This window comes from Odocoileus virginianus, chromosome 8 (assembly GCF_023699985.2).
Source record: "Odocoileus virginianus isolate 20LAN1187 ecotype Illinois chromosome 8, Ovbor_1.2, whole genome shotgun sequence".
NCBI lineage: Eukaryota > Metazoa > Chordata > Mammalia > Artiodactyla > Cervidae > Odocoileus > Odocoileus virginianus.
This window is the reverse complement of record NC_069681.1, coordinates 20145050-20172542: the sequence shown is the minus strand read 5'-3', so window position 1 is coordinate 20172542 and position 27493 is coordinate 20145050. Positions and strand designations below refer to the sequence as shown.

General features: G+C 49.0%; 1 protein-coding gene across 9 annotated transcripts in view; it reads left to right on the top strand.

Moving 5' to 3' along the window:
• ATP7B (ATPase copper transporting beta) overlaps positions 1-27493 on the top strand; it is an 81448-nt gene that overhangs the window by 41675 nt on the left and 12280 nt on the right. For 6 of the 9 annotated variants that reach the window (XM_020899066.2, XM_070471288.1, XM_020899074.2 and 3 more), the window contains 13 exons: positions 2026-3196; positions 6864-7121; positions 9069-9232; positions 11254-11415; positions 13980-14056; positions 14779-14950; positions 16029-16262; positions 16921-17012; positions 20211-20338; positions 20440-20594; positions 20814-20948; positions 24200-24394; positions 26612-26794. In XM_020899066.2, the coding sequence (XP_020754725.2) occupies positions 2026-3196; positions 6864-7121; positions 9069-9232; positions 11254-11415; positions 13980-14056; positions 14779-14950; positions 16029-16262; positions 16921-17012; positions 20211-20338; positions 20440-20594; positions 20814-20948; positions 24200-24394; positions 26612-26794 (3126 nt within the window). Of the gene's footprint in view, positions 1-23; positions 250-2025; positions 3197-6863; positions 7122-9068; positions 9233-11253; positions 11416-13979; positions 14057-14778; positions 14951-16028; positions 16263-16920; positions 17013-20210; positions 20339-20439; positions 20595-20813; positions 20949-24199; positions 24395-26611; positions 26795-27493 lie in introns of those variants that run through there. The other 3 variants (XM_070471289.1, XM_070471287.1, XM_020899070.2) reach the window with 3 other exon arrangements.

Here is a 27493-nt window from a genome sequence, read left to right as displayed (position 1 = left end):
CTATTGTGACACTCCCTCTCAGAGCCCAGAAAGCCCCAATTGTGAGGTGCCCAGCCTAGCCATGGAGACAGGCTACATGAAAGAGAACCAAGGTCTCTGCCAACAGTAGCCAGCATCAACTTGCCAGCTATGTCGTGAATGAACTGTCTTCTTGGAAGATAGTTCCCAGCCCCATCCAGGCCATCCAAGATGATGCTGTATGGAGCAGAGATGAGTGTTTCTTGCCAAACCTGTCCAAACTGAAAAATTGTGAGTGGTCATTGTAAGACACTAGGTTTGATTTGTTATGTAGTCAGATAACCGAAACACTAGATTTTAAGGGTGAAGAACTCCCCTGCCAACCCAGGAGACATAAGAGACGCAGGTTCGATACCTGGGTGGGGAAGATTCCCCTGGAGGAGGGCATGGCAACCCACTCCAGTATTCTTGCCTGGAGAATCCCATGGACAGAAGAGCCTGTTGGACTATAGTCCGTGGCGTCGCAGAGGGCCCAACACTGAAGCGACTTAGTGCACACTCATAAATTACTTAGTTTTTCCCTTTTCTCTATTTAAAAATATTAAAAAAAAAAAAACAATTCCTTGTAATTATTAATCCCAAACTAGCTTATGATTTCCTCTGTGGATACACAAATAAACATTCATAATCTATTTCAAAAGATTTAAATTTTCATCTTGTTAAGCTGCTCAAAAGCTGAAATTGAAAAGATCTCCTTTTTATACATAGGGACAGAGAAGATCAGTTCACATAATGAAGTTTCAGCTGAAGATGAGCAGGGTTGTATAGGTGCCTAATGACATATACTTTTTTTTTTATAATCAAGTACCATATATAAAGTCCTGTGCCCAAATGTCTGAAGCAGGTAATAGTACTGATGTAAAAATTATATCTAATTAAGAGAGTGGTGAGGCTGGAATCTTAGGAAGAGGAAATTTCTAAATCCACAACATCATGAGAAGATATCAGGAAATTACACTTGAGCCATGATAAAATAAAAAAATGAGTCCCTTTAGTTGGGTGGAGCATGTGTCATTTTGAGTAATAACTACAGTGGTCCCTGTGGGGCAGGGACTCTGTGGAGGCAGCTCCGAGAAGTGCCTGTTCAGCCTGACTTCCTGTTCTTCCAGCTGTCTCCGTCCCGCTTCCCTTGGTCCTCTGGGCACCGCTGAGCTCAAGGAGCATCCTTCCTGACCCTTGGTCACAGGCACTGTGGTCTGACCCCACAGGCTGGGAGGTCTGTACTCGGAACATGTGCCTTGGTGGTCGTTAAATCTAACCCCTGCTAAAAGCATGAGACGGACACACCTAGAAAGAGAGGCAGAATTAGGGTGTTGGCTATCTTGTGTATTTGCATTCCAGCAGGACCTCCAAAATTTGAGCTAAAACGACCAAGTCCAGTGGGGAGGTTTCAGGTGTCGACTGGAGTCAGGAAGGTCTTGTACCCTTCTTCTGTGCTCTCTGCCTCTGTCCAGACTGGCCAGGCCTGTCCCGTATCTGTCAGTCCCATGATTGGTCTCCTTTCCTGCGGAAACCTTTACTCCATCCATGGTAGAAAAACATTTCTCCATGGTGGGCTTTTGACTTCTGGGTTCAGAATCACAGAAAGTCAGAGCTGGAAGGAACACCTCTGAATCCTTTCACTTGATGTCTGTTGTTGTCATTGTTTAGAAGCTTAGTCATGTCCCGACTCTTCTGCGGCCCCATGGACTGTAGCCCACCAGGCTCCCCTGTCCATGGGATTCTCCAGGCAAGAATACTGGAGTGGGTTGCCATTTCCTTCTCCGGGGCATCTTCCCAACCCAGGGGTTGAACCTACATCTCCTGCATTGCAGGTGGACTCTTTACCACTGAGCCACCAGGGAAGCCCATTCATTTGATGAGTAGTATCTTTTGATGTTCTTGTCCTCTTGGGATGTTTGGACACCAGCTGTATTGTTTTCCATTTTCTCAGGGCCCGGACAAGCTGGGAGATTTTAGAGAATGTTTCATTTGAAGGATAAAAAATGTTCCTTCTCTTCCTTTTAGATCCTGTCTAAGCTTTCCCAGCCAGCAATGAAGCAGAGCTTTGCCTTTGACAACAATGGCTATGAGGATGACCTGGATGGTATGCCCCACTCCCAGACGGCCACCGGCACCATCAGCATCATGGGCATGACCTGCCAGTCGTGTGTCAAGTCCATCGAGGGCAGGGTCTCCAGTTTGAAAGGCATTGTGAGCATTAAGGTTTCTTTGGAGCAGGGCAGCGCTGAGGTGAGGTACGTGCCCTCGGTGGTAAGCCTGATGCAGATTTGCCATCAGATTGAAGACATGGGCTTCCAGGCTAGCGTGGCCGAGGGAACTGCCACCTCCTGGCCCTCCAGGGTCTCGCCTGCCTCGGAGGCCGTGGTCAAGCTTCGGGTGGAGGGCATGACCTGCCAGTCCTGTGTCAGCTCCATAGAAGGCAAGATCGGGAAACTGCAGGGCGTCGTGAGGGTCCGCGTCTCGCTCAGCAACCAGGAGGCAGTCATCACTTACCAGCCTTACCTTATCCAACCCCAAGACCTCAGGGACCACATAACCGACATGGGGTTTGAAGCCGTCATCAAGAACAAGGTGGCCCCCATGAGCCTGGGACCCATAGATGTCAGGCGGCTCCAGAGCACCCTCCCAGCGGCCCCTCCGGCTCCTGTTAATCAGAATGACAATAACTCTGAGACCCCGGGGGGCCAGGGGGTCCCCCTGCAGCTGAGAGTGGATGGAATGCACTGTAAATCTTGTGTCCTGAACATCGAAGACAATATTGGCCGGCTCCCCGGGGTTCAGAGTATTCACGTGTCCCTGGAGAGCAGCACTGCCCGAGTCCAATACGACCCTTCTCTCGTCTCCCCGGAGGCCCTGCGGAGGGCCATCGAGGCCCTGCCTCCTGGGAACTTTAAAGTCTCTCTTCCCAACGGGGCGGAAGGGAGTGGGCCAGACTCCAGGAGCCCCCCGGCACCCAGTGCCCCCTGTACCGTGATGCTGGCCATCACCGGCATGACCTGCAAGTCCTGCGTCCACTCCATTGAAGGCCTGATCTCCCAGAGGGCGGGCGTGCACCAGATCTCAGTCTCTTTGGCCAAAGGGACTGCAGTGGTTCTCTACGATCCATCTCGAACTCACCCGGAAGAACTGCGAGCCGCGGTGGAGGACATGGGATTCGAGGCCTCCATCCTGGCTGGTATGTGGTGATGTGCGTGAGGGCTCCCTGGGGGCGTCTCCTTTCTCTTTCATCTTACGACGAGGTCCCCGCACGGTTGGACAGGTGAGCCACACTCCCTGCCTCCCGGGTCCACCGAGCTGACAATTCTGCAACTTAACCCGGTGGGTCAGTTGTCAGGATTGAGGAGCTAGAATTCCCGTGTGTTTCTGTGTTGCCTCTCAGGTCGCTGGGACTCAGTGCTGAGTTCCTCAGATTTTTGGCTTCTTTACTGAAGAGAATGTTGATCCTGTGTTGTTTGTAAAAAGCATACTGTGGGGACACCTGGCCCTCCTCTCTCTAAAGGAGCCACCCTCGTTTACTCGGAGATTTCTCTGCTGAACAAAACAGAATAATAAAGACAACAGGACCTTGGTCTCAGCCCCTGGAGTCCATTCTGTTGAAAGTGGGAATAAAGGAAAGGGCGGGATGATGGTTCCTTTCCCCTGCCACCAGCCACGGCTGTGAGAGGAGGGTGACAAGACAGCCTTCACAAAGTGAGGTGCCCACAGTCCTTGCCACCACTTCAGTAGACGGTTTCCTGGGTGGTGGCCATCGCCAAGCCCCCTCGCATTGACCTGCCAGCCACTCACTTGCTGCTTTCCCCTCCACTTCCCTTGCACGGGAGCCCTGCCCGATGTCCTGGCACCTGTCGTGTTTCCGCCCCTCGCCAGGCCTGTGTGAGCTGCGGGCCGCTGGGCAGCGAGGCGGAGCCCCCCCGGAGAGCTCGTGTGGTAGTGAGAAGGGGAAACCATGCTGGGCTGCGGGGGTGGGCCTGGTGAGGTGGGGGGCTCGGTGGTGGTAGGAAGGCTTCTCTCGGGGGGGAGGGTGGGAGTGAGCCACGGGAGGTGGCACAAACCCGGCCACAACCCCCCGCCCCTCATGGCTCACTCCCCCTCACCCCCCGAGAGGAGCCCTTCCTAGACAGGGCGGGGGGCGCGGGGGGGCTCAGGGGGGCCCCGATCCCTGAACACACAGCCCTGATGGGAGCGGGTGAGGCATGAGGAGGGACTAGGCCCCACCTTGTGCTTTGTCTTTGTGCCAAGTCTCAGGAAGGAGTTTTTGTTTTTAAACAAAAATCAGTAAGGAAAAGAGTAGGACAGTAAATCCTGTACTCAGAAGGTGAGACATGCAGTGTGGAGTGGCCGTCTGCTCTGTTTGCGTGAGGCTTAAAGTCTTTCAACAGTGGAATCAAGTTCGTAGCAGTAAAAAGAAATTTGCCTTGAACTACATAATCCAGAATAATTGAACTCGACAAAAAGTAAACCTGGGGAGAAGAGAGGGGTTTTGATTGGCCAGAATTATGAGAATTATGTTTAGCCCAAGAGGTACTTAGGGTGCCAGATTTTAGCAAATAAAAATCTGAGACACCTAGTTTGCATTTGAATTTCAGATAAACAATGAAGAATGTTTTAGAATTAGTATGTCCCATGCAGTATTTGAGACATACTAAAAAAAACCCTTGTTTATCTGAAATTCAGTTTTATCTGGGCGTCCTGTATTTTACCTGTCAGACTTAATTTAGGATAAACTGTAAGTGTACTGATGACTGTCTTTTATAACCACTTAAATGCTAAAAAGGCATTATTTTTATTTTTTTCAGTCACTCTTAAATTGACCAGGGATTCCTTGAGGACAGTCGTCCAACCACATGATTTGTTTCTCCTTGCACAGACTCATTTCCTTGTGATAAATATCTGAAAGCATAGTTGCTGGGTCACAGGATATCAGCCTTATTTCATTCCATCACAAATATTTATTGTGCCACTACTAAGTACCAAACAGTTAGAGGTACCATTTTTGATAATACTGTTAAGTAGATTTCCAGAAAGCCAAATCAATGTATACGCCCACTCAGGGTTGGCATAAAGGACCCAGTAGCATAGTGTGGCTTGAATTTTTGTTCATTTATTTAAACTTTCTTTAGCAGTCTCCAGAAGCTCAGAATTTAGTTGAGTTAGACCTCTGTGTTGGAGAATAGCACGAATGTTAGTGAAACTTGACCACAGTATTTGAATAGAAAGGCAAGTGAATCCAGGCAGTGGTGATGGATAGGGGCAGGAAGGTTTGGTGGATTAGAAGTAGGAGGTGAATGTTAAGAGCCTGAGATCCAAAGGTGGAGTCATTTTGAAGGACATGGTCCAGGAGAGCAGAGCTGTGCTAGGTGAGGTGATGGTCTTTGCATCCAGAAGGTGGAGGGCCTCTAAGGCCGGAGCACTGGAGGGTCTTCACTGAAGGTGCTGAAAGTGTCCATCAACTGCACTCCAAGTGAGTGGAAGTAGTTTTAGCACTTTGCAGAAAATGAGCTTCTATTGTAGCGGCTGTGGACTTTGAATTATGAGAGTTCATCGTCAAATGATGTTATTCTTTTCTACATACTCTTCATGGGTATTTTGTGTCATCGCATAAGTGTGACTTTCCAGAAAATGAGCTTCTATCGTAGCAGCTCCGGACTTTGAAGTAATGAGAGTTCATCGTCGCATGATGTCATTCTTTTCTACATACTCTTTAAGAGTATTTTGTGTCATTGCAAAAGGGTGACTTTTCAGAACGATGAAATTGCTCTGTATCTTGATCTGGTGGATGCTTAGTTACATCCGTCTATACATGGGTGGTGGGCAAATGTCTGCTCCCTGATCCCTGGAACTCAGCAGAGAAAGGATGGCCTTTTCAGTATTGGAGCCGGATGACTGGAAGTCCAAGCAGAAAGAAATTACCCTTGACCATCACCTCAGACCCACACAGAAGTTAATGTGAAGCATATCAGTGACCTGAATGTAGACCTTCATGTAAGATAACAGAGCTCAGTGAAGAAACCAGAGCTAGAAGAAAACATGGTGAATATCTTCAGTGTTGAGGTAGACATGTCCGTTAACCGAGGAAAGAATGCATCACCCCTGAAGCTGGTTTAGTAGACTGTACGTTGGACTGCATTCACATCAAGGGCTTCTTTTATTAAGAGATCCCATTAGACGAGGGTGACAAAGCAAACCACAGGCTGGGAGCCCACGTTCACAGTAGGTACAGCTGACCAGGGACTCCTGCCCGGAAGGTGTGGGGACGTAGACAAGTGATGAGGGAAGGGCCAGCAGCTCCGTTAGGGTGTCTGGGGCAGTTTGATTCTCGGAGGGGAGGGAGTAGATTTCTGTTAACCAGGATGCTATAATGGTTAAAAGACAGTCCAAATGTGTAAGCTCGATTCCCTGATTTCTGAGGGGTTTGGGGCAAAGTATTTAATTTCTTATAGCTCGTTTCTTCATCTATAAAATAGAATCGGTAGCAGTATTTGCCACAGGGCTATGTTAACAGTTAAAGGAGGCCATATGTGTGCTTAACAGGGTGGGGTGCCTGGTGAGTTCTTATCACTGCTGTTATTGTCATCATCCATTAGAGCATTCGTCTACCCAGAACATTCCATCCTTGCAGTATTGGTGTGTTTTCCTACATGTGAAATCGTGTCTCCATCTGCCTGTGGAGAGAGAGATTCAGTGATGAAAATTCCAGTTCTCCCCCCAACCCCGCCCATATCTTCTCCATGAACTTTGACCTGAATATTGTTAGGCTTGACCCTCCTGTTCCAGAAAAATATTATTCATTCTTCTAGTTTGAATGATTCTTAATTTGAATGATTTCTGACCTTCTGTCCTAGAAAACTGTTCCAGCAACCTGGTTGGGAACCACAGCGCTGGGAGTGCCGTGGGGCACGCGGCGGCTGGCACACCTGTGCCCGTGCAGGGAGGGGCTCCCCAGCCAGGGGGGCTCCACACTAACCACGGCCCCCGCCAGTCGCCCAAATCCCTGCCGGCCTCCACCACGGTGGCCCCAAAGAAGTGCTTCCTGCAGATCTCAGGCATGACCTGTGCATCCTGTGTGTCCAACATAGAGAGGAGCCTGCAGAAGGAACCTGGTAAGCGGCCCACACTGCTCCACGCCTGGAGTGCTGCTGTCAGGCGGTCGTGCAGACTGCCGGGCATCACAGCTAGCAACGTGGGGCGGTGTGTGCGCCCTTTGGCATCTCTACCGACCACGTTTATCAGGAGCCCTGATAATCTGGTGGGCCTTCCCTGGTGGCTCAGTGGTAAATAGCCCACTTGCCAATGCAGGACAGGTTCGATCCCTGGGTTGGGAAGATTCCCCTGGAGAAGGGAATGGCTACTCACTCCAGGATTCTTGCCTGGAGAATCCCACAGAGAAGCCTGGTGGGCTACAGTCCATGGGGTCACAAAGAGTCAGACATGACTTAGCACACACTGATAATCTGGTGGCATGTTCACTGTATGTTAGAGGATAGATGTTTCTCTAATGTTCTGGAGCGGTTGGCATTCTGTCCTCTAAGGAGTATTTAGTTTGAGATAAAATGGATCTCTGAGTGAGTTAGCCATGGGGACTCCGGTTTAGAGGTCAAAGTACAATCATGAGTTGCCTCCCCACCTAGCTTGTCTTGGTAGCAGTCTGTGGTTTTCCCTTCCAAAGCCTCTTACTGCCAAATACATCATCAATAGCCTGTATTTTGTGGAGAAATTCCAGTTTCAAATATTCTGCCCTGTTGTCCCCGTAAATCATAAAGAGTTGTAAAAACGCCAAAGTTTTGTCCTCTAAGCAACATCGGCCATCTGGTTTCTTAAGCCTGAAAGTGGAATGAAAATCCTGTCCCAATTTTGTGTTTGGAGAATGTCTGAACCATGACTCTGCTGGCCTCCAGGGTCACCTTCTGTTTTCCTGCGGCTCCTTCTGACCTCCCGCTCACCAAGCCTACGGTTTCCTGAAGCTCTAGAGGATGGTTCTCAAACTGAGGTGTTCCTGGCGCTCCCCTGTCACCCTTGGGCGGGTCGCTCGGAAGTTACCCTGTGTTTCACAGGCCCATGTTTCTCTTCCTCACCTGAATCTATCATTTTATCCCTTATGACATTCTAAAGCACATCATTCCTTTCATTTACTTGAATGAGGTTTTCCCCCTCTTAAACAATTTTGTTTCAAATGAAATTACATCGTATTTTATTTATTTTTTTTTTTTCACTTGGTGGAAGACAGGACCTCCCTCCCTTAAACTATTAATGAGCAATAGCGGTAGCAAGGTAGTCCGTGGGATTTCTTTTACATTCCTGAAAGTGATTGAAAATGGAAAAGGAGTAAGGAAAACCACTTTTGAAAATTATGTTTTTCTCCTGTGTATGAAAGTGGAGGAAAAAAGTACCTCCTTGGTGTAACAGTAGTTGCCAGCTGCAGACTCCGTCCCCTGCTTTGAGGTGTACATCCTCACCAGTGTCTCCTAGGACCCAACTCAAAGCTGCCCCGGCCGGGGTGGCAGCACGGCCCAGACTGAGAGTGGGGTGACCCCCAGAGCGAACCCCAGATCCACTGAGCTGGAGTCTGTGCTTTCACCAGGTCCTCGGGTGATTCGTATGCCCAGTAACGTGTGAGGAGCATGGTTCTAGAATGGTGGCACTCACGCTTGTCTGTCCATTAGAACCCCCAGGTGAACCTTAACCTGCCTGCAATGCAGGAGACGTAATAAGACTCAGGTGTGATTCCTGGGTGGGAAAGATCCCCTGAACGAGGGCCTGGCAACCCACTCCAGTATTCTTGCCTGGAGAATCCCAGGGACAGAGGAGCCTGGTGGGCTACAGTCCATGGCATCGCACAGAGTCAGACATGGCTGAGTGCCTAACATGAAGGGCCAGGTACGGTGACCGTTAGCGCTCCTCCCCAGGTGATCCTCACGTCCAGCCAAGTGTGAGCACCACTCTTCTAGAAACTTCTGGGGGCAGAGGCCTTCCTCTGCTGGCTTGTGTTGAGCTCATCGTCTCCCGGAGGCCTGGCCCGGAGGGTTCCAGCTGTGCCCCGCTGGTTGCAGGGATCCTGTCCGTGCTGGTTGCCCTGATGGCGGGAAAGGCAGAGGTGAAGTACAACCCAGAAGTCATCCAGCCCCTGGAGGTAGCAAAGCTCGTCCAGGACCTGGGCTTTGAGGCAGCAGTGATGGAAGACTACACGGGCTCGGATGGCGACCTCGAGCTGATGGTAAGCACAGCGGCTGGGCTGGAGCAGGGGGCTGGGCAGTGCAGGCCCAAGACGGCCTTCGGAGGCCTTCTGACTGCAGCCGGGGCTGTGAACAGGACGCTCGCCCATCTTGCTTATATCCTGTCGTTGTTGGGTTCTCCTTTGAAGCCAGTAACTAGGACCTGTTCGTTTTGTGAAGGAGTGTCCTCTGTGTCAGAGAGAGTCATAGGGATGATCCAGGGTTTTAGGAGGGGAGGAGGCAGTGGTGGGGGAGGAAGAGGGATTAGAGACAGTGGCTATCCTGAGCTTGGTGGTTCAAGGGAGTCAAATCTGAGCATGTCGCGTGAGGCTGGGAGGGAAGCTGGGAGGCCAGAGGGGTGTCCAGGCCATGGGATGTGAGTCAGCGAGGCAGCCAGCAGCCATCCCAGGCAGAGAGGGCTCAGTTGTAGGCACAGAAGGGATCTAGAAGTTGTCTGGTGACTAGATTGTCCCCAGGCGCTCGGTCCGGGGTGAATGCCGGGGTGGTTGCTGTTCCCAGCGCTGCTGGAAGGCGCAGGACGGGGTGGGGGCATGGTTTCCTGTCTGCCCACTGTCACCAGCTGCATTTGTCAACAAATCATCGAAGACAACAGATGGGTCTAGTATTTCACGTATAGTGTGTTCACAAGCACTTCTGTGCAAAGCTTCTTTTGTACAAATAAAGGGAGACTTAGAAGGAATCCATAAGCGTTGAGTAATGCTGTTTACCAAAGTGACTGCATCTTTCTTCTTTGCTGTGTTTAGTCCCTGCTGTTAGTGGTGAGTAAATGTTTGAAGAATGAGTGCTGAGGACATGAGTGGCATATTGAGCTCCTGATAAGTGGTGTTCACTGTAGAGCAAACCCTCCGCTCTGGCTGGGCCTCTGTGTGCGGAGGGGCCCAGTAGAGCACTCGCTGGGTTACAGCCGGAATCAGCCCCGGTGACAGGAGCAGGGCCCCTCTGAAAACCTCCAGGTCCAGAGGTGCTTGTCTCTACACAGACTATGGTGTGGGAAATCTAGAACAAGACTGTCATTTCGGGGGGCTTCCTTGGTGGTCCAGTGGTTAAGACTCCAAGCATCCAATGCAGGTGGTGTGGGTTCCATCCCTGGACATGCATAGTCCAGTGGTTAACACTCCAAGCGTCCAATGCAGGTGGTGCGAGTTCCATCCCTGGGCGGGGAACTAAGATCCCACATGCTGTGTGGTGTGGCCAAAAAAAAAAAGACAGTGGGGAAGATGAAAACATTCTTTGGAACAATGTTTTGTTCTTTTTTAATTGCCGTGTTATTTTTTAAGACACTAAGTGGTATCGATACTTGTATTGTCATCACGTGCTCAGATATTTTATGTCTCTATTTAATTTGTTTTCTGGGAAGTGCTGACCACTGATACTCACAAGGAGTGAAGAAGTGAAATCGCTTAGTCGTGTCCGACTCTTTGCAACTCCCTGGACTGTAGCCTACCAGGCTCCTCCGTCCATGGGATTTTCCTGGCAAGAGTACTGAAGTGGGTTGCCATTTCCTTCTCCAGGGGATCTTTCCAATCCAGGGATCGAACCCAGGTCTCCTGCATTGTAGGCAGATGCTTTTACCATCTGAGCCACCAGGGAAGTGATACTCAGAATAATTAGTCATCTGGCTCACTTGATGCAGATGATAGATAGCTGATTCACTTGGAATTCCTTTCTCACACTGGTGCACACAGCCTGGGGTGGCAGAAATGGATAACCAGGACAGGGCTGTGAAAGTCCGTTGTTACCAGAGCTGGGAGTCAGGCCTCAGTCCTTGCATCTACTTAGTGATTGGTCTCCTGTACCTGAGGTAGGGAGGAACCACTGGTTATATTCCCTGAAGCCTCTGGGGAATGTCTGGGGTTAAAATCTTGTGCTGGGGGTTTGGAGGCTTGCATGTTGGGAAGGAGGACAGAGTTCTTGTGGCTGCCTGTTAATCAGCTCCCTGTATGCCTTTGATGGAGTCCTCTGGACCCTGGGTCAGGGGGATCTTTGTCATCCTTTGCTGCAGATCACGGGAATGACCTGCGCCTCCTGTGTTCACAACATAGAGTCCAAACTCAGGAAGACAGATGGCATCACCTACGCCTCTGTGGCTCTCGCCACCAGCAAGGCCCACGTGAAGTTTGATCCTGAAATTATTGGTCCGAGGGATATTGTCAAACTTATTGAGGTGAGTCATTCATCCAAAAAATTTTGCGCCCACCTTTTTAAAAATAGTGATTTATAATCATCATAGAAAAATGAGCAAAATATGGCTAATTAAAAAAAGAGAGAAAATCAGCTAGTATAATATATTGATAAAATCCTTCAGATTTTCCCATGGAAATAAGGTGACTTATTTTAAAATAAACTACGAGGGTTTAGTAAATATCAGATAACCTGAGATTGAAAATCAGTGAAGTGGGCTTCCCAGGTGGCTCATTGGCAAAGAACCCACCTGCTAATCCAGGAGTTGCAAGAGATGTGTGTTTGATCCCTGGGTGGGGAAGATCCCCTGGAGAAGGAAAAGGCAGCTCACTGCAGTATTCTTGCCTGGGAAATCCCATGGACAGAGGAGCCTGGTGGGCTACAGTCCATGGGGTCTCAAAAGAGTTGGACACGATTTAAGGACTAAACAACAAGAAAAAGAAAAAGACATTATTGTTTTAATTTCAAGTAGTCCCTGAGAAACAGCAGCATCACCAGGATTCCTGGTACATGGTGTTAAATTGACTAACTGTGAGAATTCCCTGGTAGTCCAGGGGTTAGGACTCTGTGCTTTCACTGAGGAGGGCCTGGCTGGGTTCAGTCCCTGGCTAGGAACTAAGATCCCACAAGCCATGCAACACAGCCAAAAAAAAAATGACTGATAGTAATTTTTAATATTATTTACATCTGTGCCAGGTACGTGCAGACAAAAGGACTGTTGGTGTTGGGAAGGGTTTCCCTGCGTTTGGGCCTTCTTTGTAGCAGGAGAGTTCAGTCATTTCTCCTTTGAAAAATTGGTCAACACAGTTTCATATACCTCCACCCCATTCCTTCCTCGCTTTGTCCGCAGACATTCTATATCCTCTCCCAGGTCTGTGCTGTATCAGAGCATCAGTGGTGATCTGGCTGGGCTGAGACAGTCAAAACTGAACCAGATGAACTCGTAACAACTAATGGTGAAGTTTAGCAGGGACTGTGGCTTATGAAATGAAACATTTCAGAGCAGGCCTTAAGTTGTGTTAAATTTTTCTTTGTGTGTGTGTGTGTGTGTGTGTGTGTGTAAGAGAGGTGTTGTCTGTTGTCTGGCCTAGCAGAGCTCTTTGACATGCAAATACTGTTACTGCTGTTGATATAGTGCCTTAATCTTAGAGGTAGACAACTCAGCTTCTTTATCAGATGAGGAAGAGAGATGCCCCAGAGAGGTTCAGGGACTTAGATCCCCCCCACACCCAGCTAAAGGTTGCAAGACCTGGTACTCAAACCCAGATCTCCCAACTCCAAGCTCAGTGGGCATCCAGTTTCTGCCATGCTGCAGATCTTATGGAACAGTGATGATAAGGCACTGGTGAGGGAGAAAGTTGACAGATGCAGTAATGATGGGGCGTGTCCAGGTGGAGCTTGGAGCGTATCTCCGGTACCCTTCCTGTTTCTTTTTATTTATTTTATTTTATTTACTTATTTATCTTTTTTTTTTAAATAATCTTATTCTTTTTTCTTTTTATTTATTTTAAAAGATAATTTATTTGGCAGCGCTGGGTGTTAGTGGTGGCATGTGGGATCCCTTTTTTAGCAGCAGCATGTGTAATCTTAGTTGTGGCATGTGGGATCTCTAGTTCCCTGAGCAGGGATTGAACCCAGGCCCTCTGCTTTGGGAGTTTGGAGTTTTAGCCACTGGACCACCTGGGAAGGTCTCCCCCACTTCCTGTTTAGAACACCCTGCTGGCCTCTACCCAGCTCACTGTAGCTCCCTCCTTGTTTTTACTCAGGGAATATTGCCAATGTCTGGCCCCCATCCCTGCATCTCTGAGGCATCATTTCCTGATGTAACTGGCATTAGTTGTGAAGGATTTGTCTTTAGATGGCCTTACATGCTCTTCCTCCTACTGTAACTTTTAATTTTTGCATAAAATCCCAACATCAGAGTCCCCAGGGCCCCTCTTTCTATTGTGCTGACTGACAGGACATTTCCTGACAGCTTTTTCTGTGTAATTTCATAAAGGGAATCAGAAATCTAGTGATCAGATCGAATAAGGCAGAGAAGGGTGGAAGAGAGGAGTGAGGCAGCCAAAGACCTGGGCGAGATAATCCCTGAAAAAACCACAGATGCTGTTGGAGCCACAGTCTGCTCGGCAGGAGAGCCCGTGCTGAGGAGTGGGGGACCTGTGATTGGATCCAGCACTTTTGATGATGCTGTGGCTTTGGTCAAGGGTTTGACCTCTGACCTGCAGTTTCATCCTGCAGAGAGCAGTGGCCGCTGACCAACTCTCCAGCTGATACTGGGGAGTCTTTCACTCACAAATCCTAAGCTTGTAACTTGGCATCCGTAGCTTGGGTCGGGCTCAGTCACCTCCCAGTGTCCGCTGTCTTTGCCAACAGAAGGAGCAGGCATCACTGTGGACGGCATCTGTAGGGCGATGTGGGGACAGAAGTCATGAGTCCTCAGAGGCAGTTGTAGGTTAACCTCATTTCCAAAGATGTAAAGTGCTTTCTCCCAATGCCTGTTTTAACCAAGTGTCTTCTTTCTTGTTTCCTCCTTTTGATAACAAGGAAATTGGCTTTCATGCCTCCCCGGCCCAGAGGATCCCCAACGCTCATCACTTGGACCACAAGGTGGAAATAAAGCAGTAGGTAGAACAGAGAGGATAAACCGTAGCTCTGTCTATGGGGCTAGTTCTCCCCAGACCTCCCCTGCCTGATTCTGTGCTAATCGGGGTCCCTGTCACCACCTCCCTTCCCGCCGCCGCTTCCTACAGCACCTTCTGATGAATTAATCACCTTTACCTCGTAATGTTAATCCTTTACAACAATACTGTCCCTCGGTACCTTCTGCTATGATAGAAACGCTATATGTCTGCATTGCCCAGTATGAAATGCAGCCACTGTGACTCAGGAAATACATTTTTAATTCTACTTCACTTTAATTTTAGTTTAAATAGCTACCTATGGCTGATGGCTAACAGATTGAATAACACTTATCATGTGAGTTTTGAAGAAAGAACAGTAGCGGCCATAGTCTGAGGATGGTCAGCCTCTTTGGGGCTGAACTCTCAGCTTTCTCCGGGCCTTGGTTACCTCACCTGTAGGTTAGAGGTACCACTTCGGCCACAGGCAGACCAGGGCTACGTTTAAACATCCCTGGACCGTGCTTGCAGGGAGATGTAGACCTTTGATGTCCCCTCAGATGGCCAGTGTAGGGAGCGAGCACTGCTTTCACTGAAGCCCTTGGTGGTCTGTCCCAGACGTGGGGCAGAGGAAAGTCTCAAACCGAGTCCTCGGGAGGGGACCAGCCTGGAAGCGAGGGGACAGGCGGAGTCTGACCTGTCCGTGTTGCTGCGTTGCTTTCCAGGTGGAAGAACTCTTTCCTGTGCAGCCTGGTGTTTGGCATCCCTGTCATGGGTTTAATGATCTATATGTTGATACCCAGCCATGAATCCCAGTCCTCGTTCCTGGACCACAACGTCATTCCAGGACTGTCCATTCTGAATCTCATCTTCTTTATCTTATGCACCTTTGTCCAGGTGCGTATCGGGGGCTGGCAGGAGGCACACCTGCCTGGCATGCCTGCGTATGGCCAGCAGCTGCTATCCTCTTAGCATGCTGTCAGTTGCTCCAAGTGCCTCTTCATTGCCTGTTTCCCCACTACCCAGCCCGTTGCTGATTTTTTTCTATCTTATGGCTGACACTAAGGGCCTAACACAGGGGGACGAGAAAGGACCTGGCTTCACGGGCAGTTCACAGATGACCAGACTACCCCGGAACAGCAGCCCTCTCGAGGCAAGGCTTGGTGATCCAGCATAGCACATTTGCTTTTTTTCCGCTGAATTCACGGTTAGAAGCAGCAGGTGGACCGCCCTGGAGCTCTTGCTGCTCTTCCATATCTTGCCTAGAATGACCGAGACATGGTCCTGGGGAATCATAACTTAAAGGGCACAGCCCTTGCATTATGTCTACCTTGGGGACCACATTCAGGAACTAGCTGTGTTTCTGGTGGGAGACGTGCCTTCCATTTATTTTGGAATATAAAATAAAACTCCTGACTTGATATTAGGCTTAATACTAGAATATTAGAATTAATTCATATTAATTAGGGCTGTCTGGAGGCAAGTATTTGTAGGCTGAGTTTGTTTTTTTCCAGGTCTTCATCTGTATAGGAAAAACACGTTTATGTGCATAAACATGTGTCTGTGTGTATCTGTATTCACATACGACAGACATAGGCCTTTTTTATAGCCGAAACAGGCTTATACTAGACACACTGATCTATAACTGGCTTTTTCATTCAACCACGTACTGGGTACATCTCTCACACCAGCAGTCTCTTCAGGGACTGCATAGCACTGTGCCCAGTATGAACGCACCATGATCTCTTTCCCCATCTTCACCATCCACGGACCTTCACGTGGTCGAGTCCTTCGGGTCTTAAACGTCTCGCATGAGCATCTACTACTGTGACCAGAAGTCCTCTGAGTGAGGAAGTACATTTCATACGTGTCAGTTCCGGAGGGCAAAGGCGTGTCCGCGTCGTGGGTGAGCCCAGGGTATTTGCAGTCCCAAGGGGCCCCGTCACGACTGTCGCTCTCCCCCACCACCTTCCAGTTCCTCGGCGGCTGGTACTTCTACGTCCAGGCCTACAAATCTCTGAGGCACGGGGTGGCCAACATGGATGTGCTCATCGTGCTGGCCACGAGCATCGCCTACGTCTACTCCCTCATCATCCTGGTGGTGGCCGTGGCCGAGAAGGCCGAGAGGAGCCCCATGACCTTCTTTGACACGCCCCCCATGCTCTTCGTCTTCATTGCCCTGGGGCGGTGGCTGGAACACGTGGTGAAGGTAACTACAGCCTCAGGTTAAAGGCCGAACTCTTCCCTCAGTAGCTCAAACCTCAGCTCATCTGAACACTGTGGTTAGAATTACTCATGCTAGGCCGTCAAGGGCACGAAATGTGAAACCTACATATAATTAGGTGCCCCGGCCGCTAATCTCCAAACCCGTCGCTAGTTCTAAAATCCCAGCTAATCTGGTTAATTATTGAAAGCCTTTGTTCAGGCGCCTCGTGCAGTGGAAAGAACCCTGGCTTTCGGGTCAGAGGTCGCATCGTCTCTTGGTAAATAACCGAGCATGTGGCTTCCTGGATTAGAGATCCACATTCCCACTTCAGGGTTGTGCCATTCTTACCACCCTTGTTCCAGATGCCAGTGTGTCCTATAAGAGAATGGAACTCGGGTCCTAAACAAATTAGAGTGAACCTAAAAGAAAACGGTTCCACTTCTTCCACCTGAAATGTAATCCACAGGACTTGGTGGCACCAGACCCTCCCCGGGCAGTGGGTGAGGCCCATCCTGAAAGCCTGCAGACGTGCGGAGGGGCTGTGTCAAGGGACAGCCTCTCCTTGCAGGGTCTTCTCTAACCCCAGCCTTGTGAGTGACGGCCTGGGTTTGCACAGCTCGGCTTACTGTCGCTCACACTCCACGTTCTGGTTGTCTCTTAGAGCAAAACCTCAGAAGCGCTTGCCAAACTCATGTCTCTGCAAGCCACAGAAGCCACCGTCGTGACCCTTGGTGAAGACAACATGGTCATCAGGTAATCAGCACTGTCAGAAGTCCTTGATCAATTTATGTCAGCGTGTGTGCTGCGCGGCATACACCCTTGGTGTGCAGGACGTGACACACGACCTCGCGAGGGCCGGCGCCGCCACAGCAGAAGGATCCCGCCTGTCAGTCTACTTCAGCAAGCAGAGCATTCACATGCCAAGATGAGCAAGGCTTCAAGGGGGTGTGTGTGTGCTAGACGCCAGGTGAGAGGTACAGAGCAGTGTGTCTGGAACTTAGGAGGAGAAGGCTAGTGGTGGTCAAACAGCTCCTCAGAATGTGGTGCATGAGCTGGGTCTGCCTCACAAGATTTGGAGGATTTAGACAGGCTAAGATACACGCATTCAACTTGATACTGAGATAGGAGTTCAACTAACCAAAGAATAAAAATGGGAAAAGTGTCTTTTTTTCTTTAGAAGGTTAACTGCTAAGTCACTTCAGTTGTATATGACTCTTTGTGACCCTATGGACTATAGCCCACCAGGCTCCTCTGTCAGTGGGATTCTCTGGGCAAGAATACTGGAGGGCTGCCATGCCCTCCTCCAGGGGATCTTCCCGACCTAGGGATCAAACCAGGGGTTGAACCTGTGTCTCTTACATCTCCCACATTGGTAGACAGGTTCTTTATCAGTAGCACCAACCTGGGAAGCCCTATGGATAATGTTGGCAGATATTAAAACAATAACGATTATTGTCATTATTGCTGGGACTTACATAGCATTTACTGTTTGCCAGGTGCTATACTAACATGTTTGTGTTTAACCAAAAGAGAAAAAAAAAAGCCATTATGAAGAAGGAACTCCTACTACTCTTACTGTATAGATGTGGACACAGGTTCAGGGATGCTAAGCAACGGGCCCAGGGTCACACAGGTGTTAAGTAGTGGAATTAGGACAGAGCCTGCACTGTTAGTTCCAGAGCCCATGTTCTTTACAGTTACATACACTGACTCTTGGGCTGCCCTGGTGACACGGTGGTAAAGAATCTGCTTGCCAAGGCAGGAGATGCAGGTTTGATCCCTGGGCCTGGAGGATCCCCTGAAGGAGGAAATGGCAAGCAACTCCAGTATTCTTGCCAGTATTCTTAAAGAATTCCTTGGATGGAAGATCCTGGAGGGTACAGTCCATGGGGTCACCAAGAGTTGGACATGACTGAGTGACTAAGCGCATGCACACACAAATTGAATCTTAAATCATATTTCATAAAATGGGCATTTTTACAGAATAAGGCTTCTTTATATCTTCAGTCAGCCTCATTTTAATGGTTATTTCTTGGCCTTCTTTGCATCCCAGAAACCGCTTTGGTCCCACCACTTTCCCCTTTAGCCTGTGATCTCACTTCTTAATTCAGGGAGACACAGAACTTCTGCAGGTTGCCTTCAGCCCCTGTCTGGTTTCCTCATCTTGCAGTCTCTCAGGCCCCTCCAGCCTTCCTGGTTCCTCCACCGGTTTCTGAAATTGCTTTTGCCAGAGACATCAAATCATGTCCATGAACCAAATCCCACCATTGCTGTCATTTAATGCTCACGTCAGCCTCTCGCCAGCATTTCCCCTCCTTTTCTGTCCCTTTAAAACTTTGTCTTTTTCTTTTTTTTTTATTAAGCTATCGCCTACCTTCACTGAGGAATATGAATCCCAAGTGTAGGACGTGATGGATTTTACACATACTTGCGTTGATGTCCACAACGTCCGCATGTTCAGTGCCGTGGGGTGGGTGCCCCCTCCTGTGGGCTCTTCCGCCTGCTCAGTCTCTCAAGATGGGGTGTCCCAGGGCCGAGGTCTCTCTTCCAGCCACGCTCCTGGGGAAGCTCTTACCATTTCAGACTTTCGATTCTGTCTGTATTTTGACAGCTTCCCGGTTTGACCTCTAATCTCAGCTCAAATCCAGTTTCTCACTCCCTACTCTCTGACTCAATGGATATGAGTTTGTGTAAGCTCCTGGCGTTGGTGATGGACAGGGAGGCCTGGCCTGCTGCAGCCCATGGGGTCGCAAAGAGTCGGACACGACTGAGCGACTGAACTGAACTGAACTCTCTGGACTGGCCACATCTGTGTGGAAGTCAGGCGAGCATCTCTGGTTTACCATGTGAGACCACAGACCTCATCTCCTCTCCTCTTCCCCTCCTTCTGTAGCTGCTTTCTCATAGGCATCTCCATCTCATTAAATGCCTTCTCATCCACCCAGCCGCTCAACCTGAAACTAAGAGCTCACGCTTGCTTTTCTTAGGCGTTCAGCACATCCGCACGTCTTTCTAACACCTTGTGCCCCCAAAGCTCCTGGGTCTCTTTTCCCTCCACCTTCAGCCCAGGCCATCTTTTGCTTGGGCGACTTCCACAGCCTGACTCCTCTCTCAGTTTCTGTTGTTGCCCCTACAGCTCATTCTCTTGCAGCAGCCAGAGACATGACTTGAAAATGTGAACGGGTGTCACTTTCCCACTAAAAACCTTATGTCCAAAGCCCACACTTTGCTCTACAAGACCCAACATGGTCCGGGTTTGTCTGCTTCACTTAAACCCCTCCAGTCCTGCCTGCAGCCTTCCTGTTTCTCAAAGGCCCCTTCCATCCTTCCATAGGGCTTTGTGTTAGCTGCTCTTTCTCTCCTAAATTTTCTTGTCTTAGTTGCAGTACACAGGATCTAAAGTTGCAGCATGTGAACTCTTAGTTGCGGCATGTGGGATCTAGTTCCCTGACTGGGGATCGAACCCAGCCCCCCTGCACTGGGAGGGTGGAGTCCGCCACTGGACCACCAGGGAGGTCCCTCTCCCTTGAGTTTTCTTTCCTTGTATGTTGGGTCCTCTTGTTATCCAGCTGAAATGTCATCTTCAAATGAAACCTGTCCCCTTCCCTCCTCCTCCCCCACCGCTGAAAACAGCCCTCCAGTCACCTTGCTGTCAGCATAGCACTTGTTTAAGTCTTGGAACTATCTTGCTGGTCTGTTTGCTACATGGAATTGACTTCATGAGGGTTGGGACTTGGCTGTCCTGCTCGCAGCCGTCTCCCCAGGGACTAGGACAGCGCCTGGCACTAAGCAGCCACACAGTATTGATTCAGTCTGTACACAGTAGCTAAAGCAATGACCTCTGCTTGGAGTAAAGCCAGCGGAGTGTCCAGAACCCGACCTGGGTGACATGCCAGGGGGGCGGGCTCCCACACGCGGCCCCGAGTGTAACCGGAGCGGCTTCTGTTGCAGGGAGGAGCAGGTGCCCATGGAGCTGGTGCAACGAGGTGACATCATCAAGGTGGTCCCCGGGGGCAAGTTTCCCGTGGACGGGAAAGTCCTGGAAGGCAACACCATGGCTGACGAGTCCCTCATCACAGGTGTGGACTCGGTCCCTTTGGGTGAGCGTCAGCACCCTGCCTGGGCCCTGGGGACACCGATCGGGCTCCTCGCATAATGTTGGTCTCCTCCCCACCTCTAGGAGAGGCCATGCCTGTCACCAAGAAGCCTGGAAGCATGGTAATCGCTGGGTCCATGAATGCCCATGGCTCTGTGCTCATCACCGCCACCCATGTGGGCAATGATACCACCTTGGCCCAGATTGTGAAGCTAGTGGAAGAGGCCCAGATGTCCAAGGTACTGAAGGAATTTTAAAAGCAGTATAACTTCAGCTCCCTGCTTTTAGAAATTATTCCAAGAGTCCTGTGGAATCAGGCAGATTTTATGGAGTTAGAGAGATTGACTAATAACTGTAGTTGATGAGGGAGCTAGGAATCCCAGCCCTTGTCCTCCCATGGCCACTCTATTTCTTCAGAGATTGTAACTTCCCGCGATCTTGGTGTTTTATTTCCCTAGGCACCCATTCAGCAACTGGCTGACCGGTTTAGTGGATATTTTGTCCCATTTATCATCATCATTTCAACTGTGACGTTGGTGGTATGGATTGTAATCGGTTTTATCGATTTTGGTGTTGTTCAGAAATACTTTCCTGTAAGTTGAATGCTGTGGGCCATGTGGTTGTTGTGTTTTAAATAATCAATTGCCATTAATACTGTTTTTTTCATGTCTTAGATTGATTGAGCTTTAATTCCCCATTACAATATTTGTTTGCTTCGCTTATTGGCAGCAAAACCTCAGCCAGGGTGGGACAATCAATCAGTCACTCAACTCCTACAGGGTTTTTTTTATTCACTAAAGACATCTTTTACTTTCTGATAATTTCAAACACTGTTGGCTCTCCGTTGTAATGCTTAAAGCATTTGCATTTTTGCACTGTTGGCCACTTTTGAGGTTATGAAGCACACATCGTAGAAGATAGGTCACATCAGTCACGATTTCAGTTATTGTTTTTGTTGTTAGTCACTCAGTCGTGTCTGACTCTGCAACCCCGTGGACTTCAGCATGCCAGGCTTCCCTGTCCTTCACCATCTCCCAGAGTTTTCATGCAGTTTCAATAGCATGATAATATTCTTTAACCATTTTTAAGAAAAATATATTTTTGGCTGGCTGTGTCCATATAAATCTAACCTTGCAGCTTCCCGAGTAACAGCTTCCTGAGTAAAGCTAATAGCTTTTTGATAATTATTAAGCATTATATATGAAACAATGGAATATACATTTTTGAGTTTAAAAAGTGGAAGAATACTGTCTTCGGAAATACAATTTTATTGAATTTCAAAAAATTACAAAAAGTTTCTGCTTCAAGGACTACCCTGACGGTCCAGTGGTTAAGACTCAGCGGTTCCACTGCAGGGGGCATGGGTTCGACCCCTGGTCAGGGAACTGAGGTCTTGTATGCTGCGTGGTGTCACCAAAAAAAAAAAAAAAGCCTTTTTCTGCTTTGGAAATGACTATGTACATTTGTGATTCCCAATTGGGGGTGATTTTGGTTGACAGTGTCTGAAGATGTTTTTGGTTGTCATGACTAAGGTAGGGGTCTACTGGCATTTAATAAAGAGAGGCCAGGACTGCAAGGAAGAGGCCAGGAACAGCCAATGGTGCACAGGACAAGCCCCCACAGCGAAGAATCATCTGGCCTCAAATGTCAGTAGTGCTGAGTTTGAGAAACCTTGATAGACAGAAAAAGCTGGTGGCCGGCCCACTGGGAGTAGCATTTGATAACTGCCCAGTGAGTGGAACAACACTTTCCCTTATATTTTAAAATATCTCAGACTTAGCCCAGTCTAATATATATTTTGCCTTAGAGCCATAAACTAAGAAACTGTAAATACAGAATGAATATTTAAAAAAAATTTTTTATCTATAGAGGCATATCATATATTCTTGGCTGCACATCATTCACTTAGATGTCATTTCGTCCCTCACATTTCCTTGCTTAAAATGAAAGATGTCCAAGTTAGATACTTTCCGACATCTAAGGAGATTTCTGTGCTTATAAGAGAAGCCTCTGACTGTATTCCTAGAACTTCTTACCAGTGGTTATTATGGCACGTGACACCCAGAAATTCTGGCTTTTGTGGGAGAGCATCTCATTGGCACGTGGCTGTGGGAAACTCAGTCCTGAACAAGTTGGAATGGGTGGCTTCCTGCTGATCCCTGCCTTTCTGTCTTAACTTTCGCTTCTTTTGTTTTTATTTGCGATATCAGGGAGGACGCTGGCACTGGAGGTACTATATGTTCCTTTAAGACATTGTTGTTACTCTGCTCTGTGAAAATCATTTGTAGGGACAGGGTTCATGTTCCCCTCCAGAAGTGCACCCCACCTCCCTCAGAATGCCAGGTGTGATTTTGACAAGAATCCCTGGTTTTAAAAAAGCACCCATCTTTACCTCTCAGACATCACATTGATGGGTTAAACAGCATGCCCTTCTACCTAAATCAAACTGTTTCTGTGAAAATTGAATGATCTTTACTAATGTATCTTATTTTAGAATCCAACCTTTCAAAGACTAGATCAAAGCTGAAGAGATGGTGGTCTGTATTCTCTATTTAGAAAATACACATTTGACTGTAATTAAGTGACTATAGCATCTCTCCGTTGTTCAACCCTGCCACTAGCCATTTTGAAAGATAAACTGAGATCACTCAAGATGTTAGATTGCAGATAATCATACCGATGTGTGTCACCAGGTAACTGGGAAGGAGACCTGTATTTTTTTTTTTTTTTGGTTTGGGATTTATGAAGGAAACAGTGGTGAAAAATAGAAGAAAATAAAGATGGCTCCAAACCCCTATACTTTGGTGAACAGCTTTGCAGGATTGTTGAAGGGCTGTGTAGAGATATAGGCAGATAATTTTGCACTAATTAAATAACACATACCATTTTGTGCTTGTTTTTTTAAGTCAGCAATGTTACTGACATCTTTCCATGTCAATAAGTATATGTGTACATCATCATTTTAACATCCACATAATATTCCATTATGCACCCCGTACCTACAATTCAATCAATCCCCTATTGATTGTTCCCAGTTTTTTGCCTTTATGAAAAAACACTATGAGAAATATCCTCATATCTGTTCCCACGTGTTTATTACCTTAGAGTCAATTCCCTGGAAATCTATAATATTTTAAAGCTTTCATAATAATAATAATAAAATAATAACGATAATATGATTGTTATAATTTCTCAGAAGCTTCTCTTCCTATGGCAGGTGTGGTCTTATGTACATTTATATTTATATGTATTTATATGTGGTGTTGGTTTAGTCGCTAAGTCATGTCTGACTCTTGTGGCCCCATGGACTGTATATTATCTCATTTAATCCTTACAAAAACCTGGGAGATGGGCATTATCATCTCCATTTTGTATGTGAGGAAGCTGAGACACACCGTCAGGGCCATGACATGGACCTGCATGGTCCAATTCTAGAGTCTGTGTTCTTCCCCTGTTGGGGATTTTTGTATAATTCTCTCCTCTCATAATGCCTTTCCCTGAAGACCAGGTTGGAAAGGTGGGATGTGGAGCAGTAACGTGACCCATGCAATAGCACGCATCCTGAGCCCAGCACCATCCAGCCATCTAAGAACTCCCGACTGCACTGGGATATGCTTTTTTATTTTTTTAATGAGTTTTTATTGGAAGATAGTTGATTTACAATGTTGTGCTGGCTTCTACTGAACAGCAAAGTGAATCAGTTACACACACACGCACATATTCCACTCTTTTTTAGATACTGTTCCCATAGAGGTCATTATAGAGTGAGACGCTCTTTTTTGATCAGAGTTCTGTGTGATGCCTCCTGACTCTCACCCTGCCTCCGTCTCTTCCCTCTCGACAGGCCCCCAGCAAGGGGATCTCCCAGGCAGAGGTGGTCCTGCGGTTCGCCTTCCAGACGTCCATCACGGTGCTGTGCATCGCCTGCCCCTGCTCTCTGGGCCTGGCCACGCCCACGGCCGTCATGGTGGGCACTGGCGTGGCTGCCCAGAACGGCATCCTCATCAAGGGAGGCAAGCCCCTGGAGATGGCCCACAAGGTCGGCTCCCCCCTGCTCCCTTCAGAGTCTCGGGTGGGGTGATTTTGTAGCTGTCCACTGTGCAATTTTTTTTTTTAATTAGTCCTAGTGAAAACAGTACTTGTTTAAATTTTATATTCAAATTTGAACTTGAAAATGAGAAAAACCTGAAAGAGGGGTCGTTGCTGCTACTGCTGCTGCTGCTAAGTCGCTTCAGTCGTGTCTGACTCTGTGCAACCCCATAGACGGCAGCCCACCAGGCTCCCCTGTCCCTGGGGTTCTCCAGGCAAGAACACTGGAGTAGGTTGCCATTTCCTTCTCCAGTGCATGAAAGTGAAAGTGGAATTGCTCAGCAGTGTCTGACTCTTAGGGACCCCATGGACTACAGCCTTACCAGGCTCCTCTGTCCGTGGGATTTTCCAGGCAAGAGTACTGGAGTGGGTTGCTATTGCCTTTTCCCGAGGGCTCGTTAAGCCCTGCTAATTAAGTAAAACAGAAGCCACGACTCACTGGGGATGATGTAGGGACTGCAGCAGCTCATGGTTAAAGGACTGAATGCTGTATAAATAATCTCAGCGACAGCACGGAGGCAGGTGCTGGCTCTGTCCATTTTACAGGTGAGAGCAGTGCAGTGGAGGCCCACGGGCCTGGCCAGAGGACCTGCAGCTCAGACACGCCGAGCCAGGTGCACGGCTGGGTGGTCAGGCTCCGGGAAGGGTCCCGGGACCTGGGAGTGGAGAAGCGAGCAGCAATATCTGTGAAGAATCTCCCTTCAGCCAGCAACCCCAGCCTTCCATCCTCCCTTTATTTCTTCACTGTCTGTTGAGTGTTTACTGTGTGTGGGTCCCATGCTGGGCCCCAGCTCTCAAGGACTTTACAGTCTAGTGAGACAGACAGACCCGGGGCAGGCAAACTGCAGGTGCCATGTAGAGCGTGAGTTGCCTTGAGGACTGTATGAGGGGCCTGACCATAGACTTGTATGTGTTGGATGGGACGGGGCTTGACGCAGGTGGTCAGGAAAGGTCTGAGACCTGCCAGTTGACAGCAGTGGAATGGTGTCTGGCTGTGGTACCAGCACATGGAAGGGACTCGGGAGGTCGCGATGCCCGGTCCCAGACTCCAGAGGACGGGAGACCATGACTGTTTCCCCATCATTGTGTCCCCAGCATCTTGCCCAGAGCCTGACATGTGGAGGTCACCCCACAGTTATTTTCTGAATAAATAAATGAGGACAATCATGGAGTGAGAGACTGACAGGAGATAAAGCTATTGAGGGAGGAAGCAGGTGGAGAGAGGGGCCTTGAAGAGCCTTGCAGGTTTATTTAGTCCAGGATCCACAGCTTAACCAAAAAACGGGGTGAAGTGGGGTCTAGCACCTGCATGATCACAGGCTGGGAAGATCCTCCTGGCAGCCTAGTGGGGGCTGGAATAAAAGCCGGCCAGAATGGTTGAGGGAAGACCCATTAATGGTGTTGAAGTCAGAAACAAGAAGGGGATTCTGTTGTTTGCTAAATGGGGGACAGCCTAGCCTGCAGGATGCAGTCTGCGCACAGCAAGGGCCGACCTTGTCCACGGTCCAGGGATGGTGGACTTGGGCCATCAGAGTGCAGTAGCTGAGAATGGTCAAGCCCAGACCCGTAGAGGCCAGCGCAAGGCTGCTGTTGACCGAGGGGCATGGACCCTCAGGTTGGCTCCGTGGTTACTTGTAATTATGGCCGGGGAACACTAAAGACAGAAATATAGATCAATGGAACAGAATAGAAAGCCCAGAGATAAATCCACGAACCTATGGACACCTTATCTCCCTTCCTTTCTTGAACATGGAGCTGGAGAATGCTGTTCTCCGTAGGCTTTTGCGCTGATGCAGGCCAGAAAAGAGTGCTTGGCCTGGCAGACAGGGTGGACAGGGAGAAGGGCAGGCCCCCAGGGTCGCCCTCCTGACGTGACACTAGGAGAGGTCTGCATGGTGTTACTGTCTGGGGAGAGTACCATACTGCCTCCCGTTACACCAGAGTCAGAGCTTCTGTGGAGTTTTTTGAGAACTGGCCAGAGAGGGAGCTAAGTTTTTTGCAGCAGGAGAGGTTAACCCTTGGGATGGGCGTAGAGGATTCTGTTACAGGGCGTGCAGGAGTGTTGTGGCCTGCTCAGGGTGGGTCGGGTGAAGTTCTGCCCTGAGCTTGTGAGGGCTCTGAGAGCCCCATCTGTGTTTGGTCACTGAGATGTGGTTGTTTCTGGCAGATAAAGACCGTGATGTTTGACAAAACCGGCACAATTACCCACGGGGTCCCCAAAGTCTCACGGGTCCTCCTGCTTGTGGACGTGGCCACACTGCCCCTGCGGAAGGTGCTCGCTGTGGTGGGGACCGCGGAGGCCAGCAGCGAGCACCCCCTGGGCCTGGCGGTCACCAGATACTGTAAAGAGGTAGGTGGACTGGGCGTTGCTGGGGCTCCCCACTCCCCCCAGCTGCCCCGAAAGACTCGCAGCGCCTTCCTCCACACACGCCTTTCCTCCTCGCTGCCCCTGGCCCCCCGAGCTGGCTGCTTCTGGCAGGGGGCCTTAGCGTGTGTATTTAAAGTGATTGGCTCAGATGGTGAAGAATCTGCCTGCAGTGCAAAAAAATGCAGGTTCAATCCTTGGGTCAGGAAAATCCCCTGGAGAAGGGAATGGCAACCCACTCCACTAGTCTTGCCTGGAGAATCCCATGGACAGAGGAGCCTGGCGGGCTACTGTCCCTGGGGTCGCAAAGGGTTGGACATGACCGAGTGACTCACACTTTTGCTTTGGTGTGTGTGGTCTGAGCAGGGCCCCCCGGAGCAGGTGGGGGTGCAGCTCACAGCGGCAGGTCCCCTGTCACGTCTCCAGATGATCAGAAAGCAGGTCAGTGTGCAGGGTCATTCATTAGGCATTCCCTGAGCATCGGCGCTCAGGACAGTAAGAATTAATAAGATGCAAACTCTGCCTGCTGGGAGCTGAGGGTCGAGTGAGGAAGACAGACATATGGATTCAGTCTTTTATGAGCATTTCGTGCAAAGGGATACAAAAATGGATGGGGTGTTGGGGCAAGGGCAGGAGAAGTCCACTCTCTGGGGAATGCCTGGGATGGAGGTGAAGCAGCAGAAG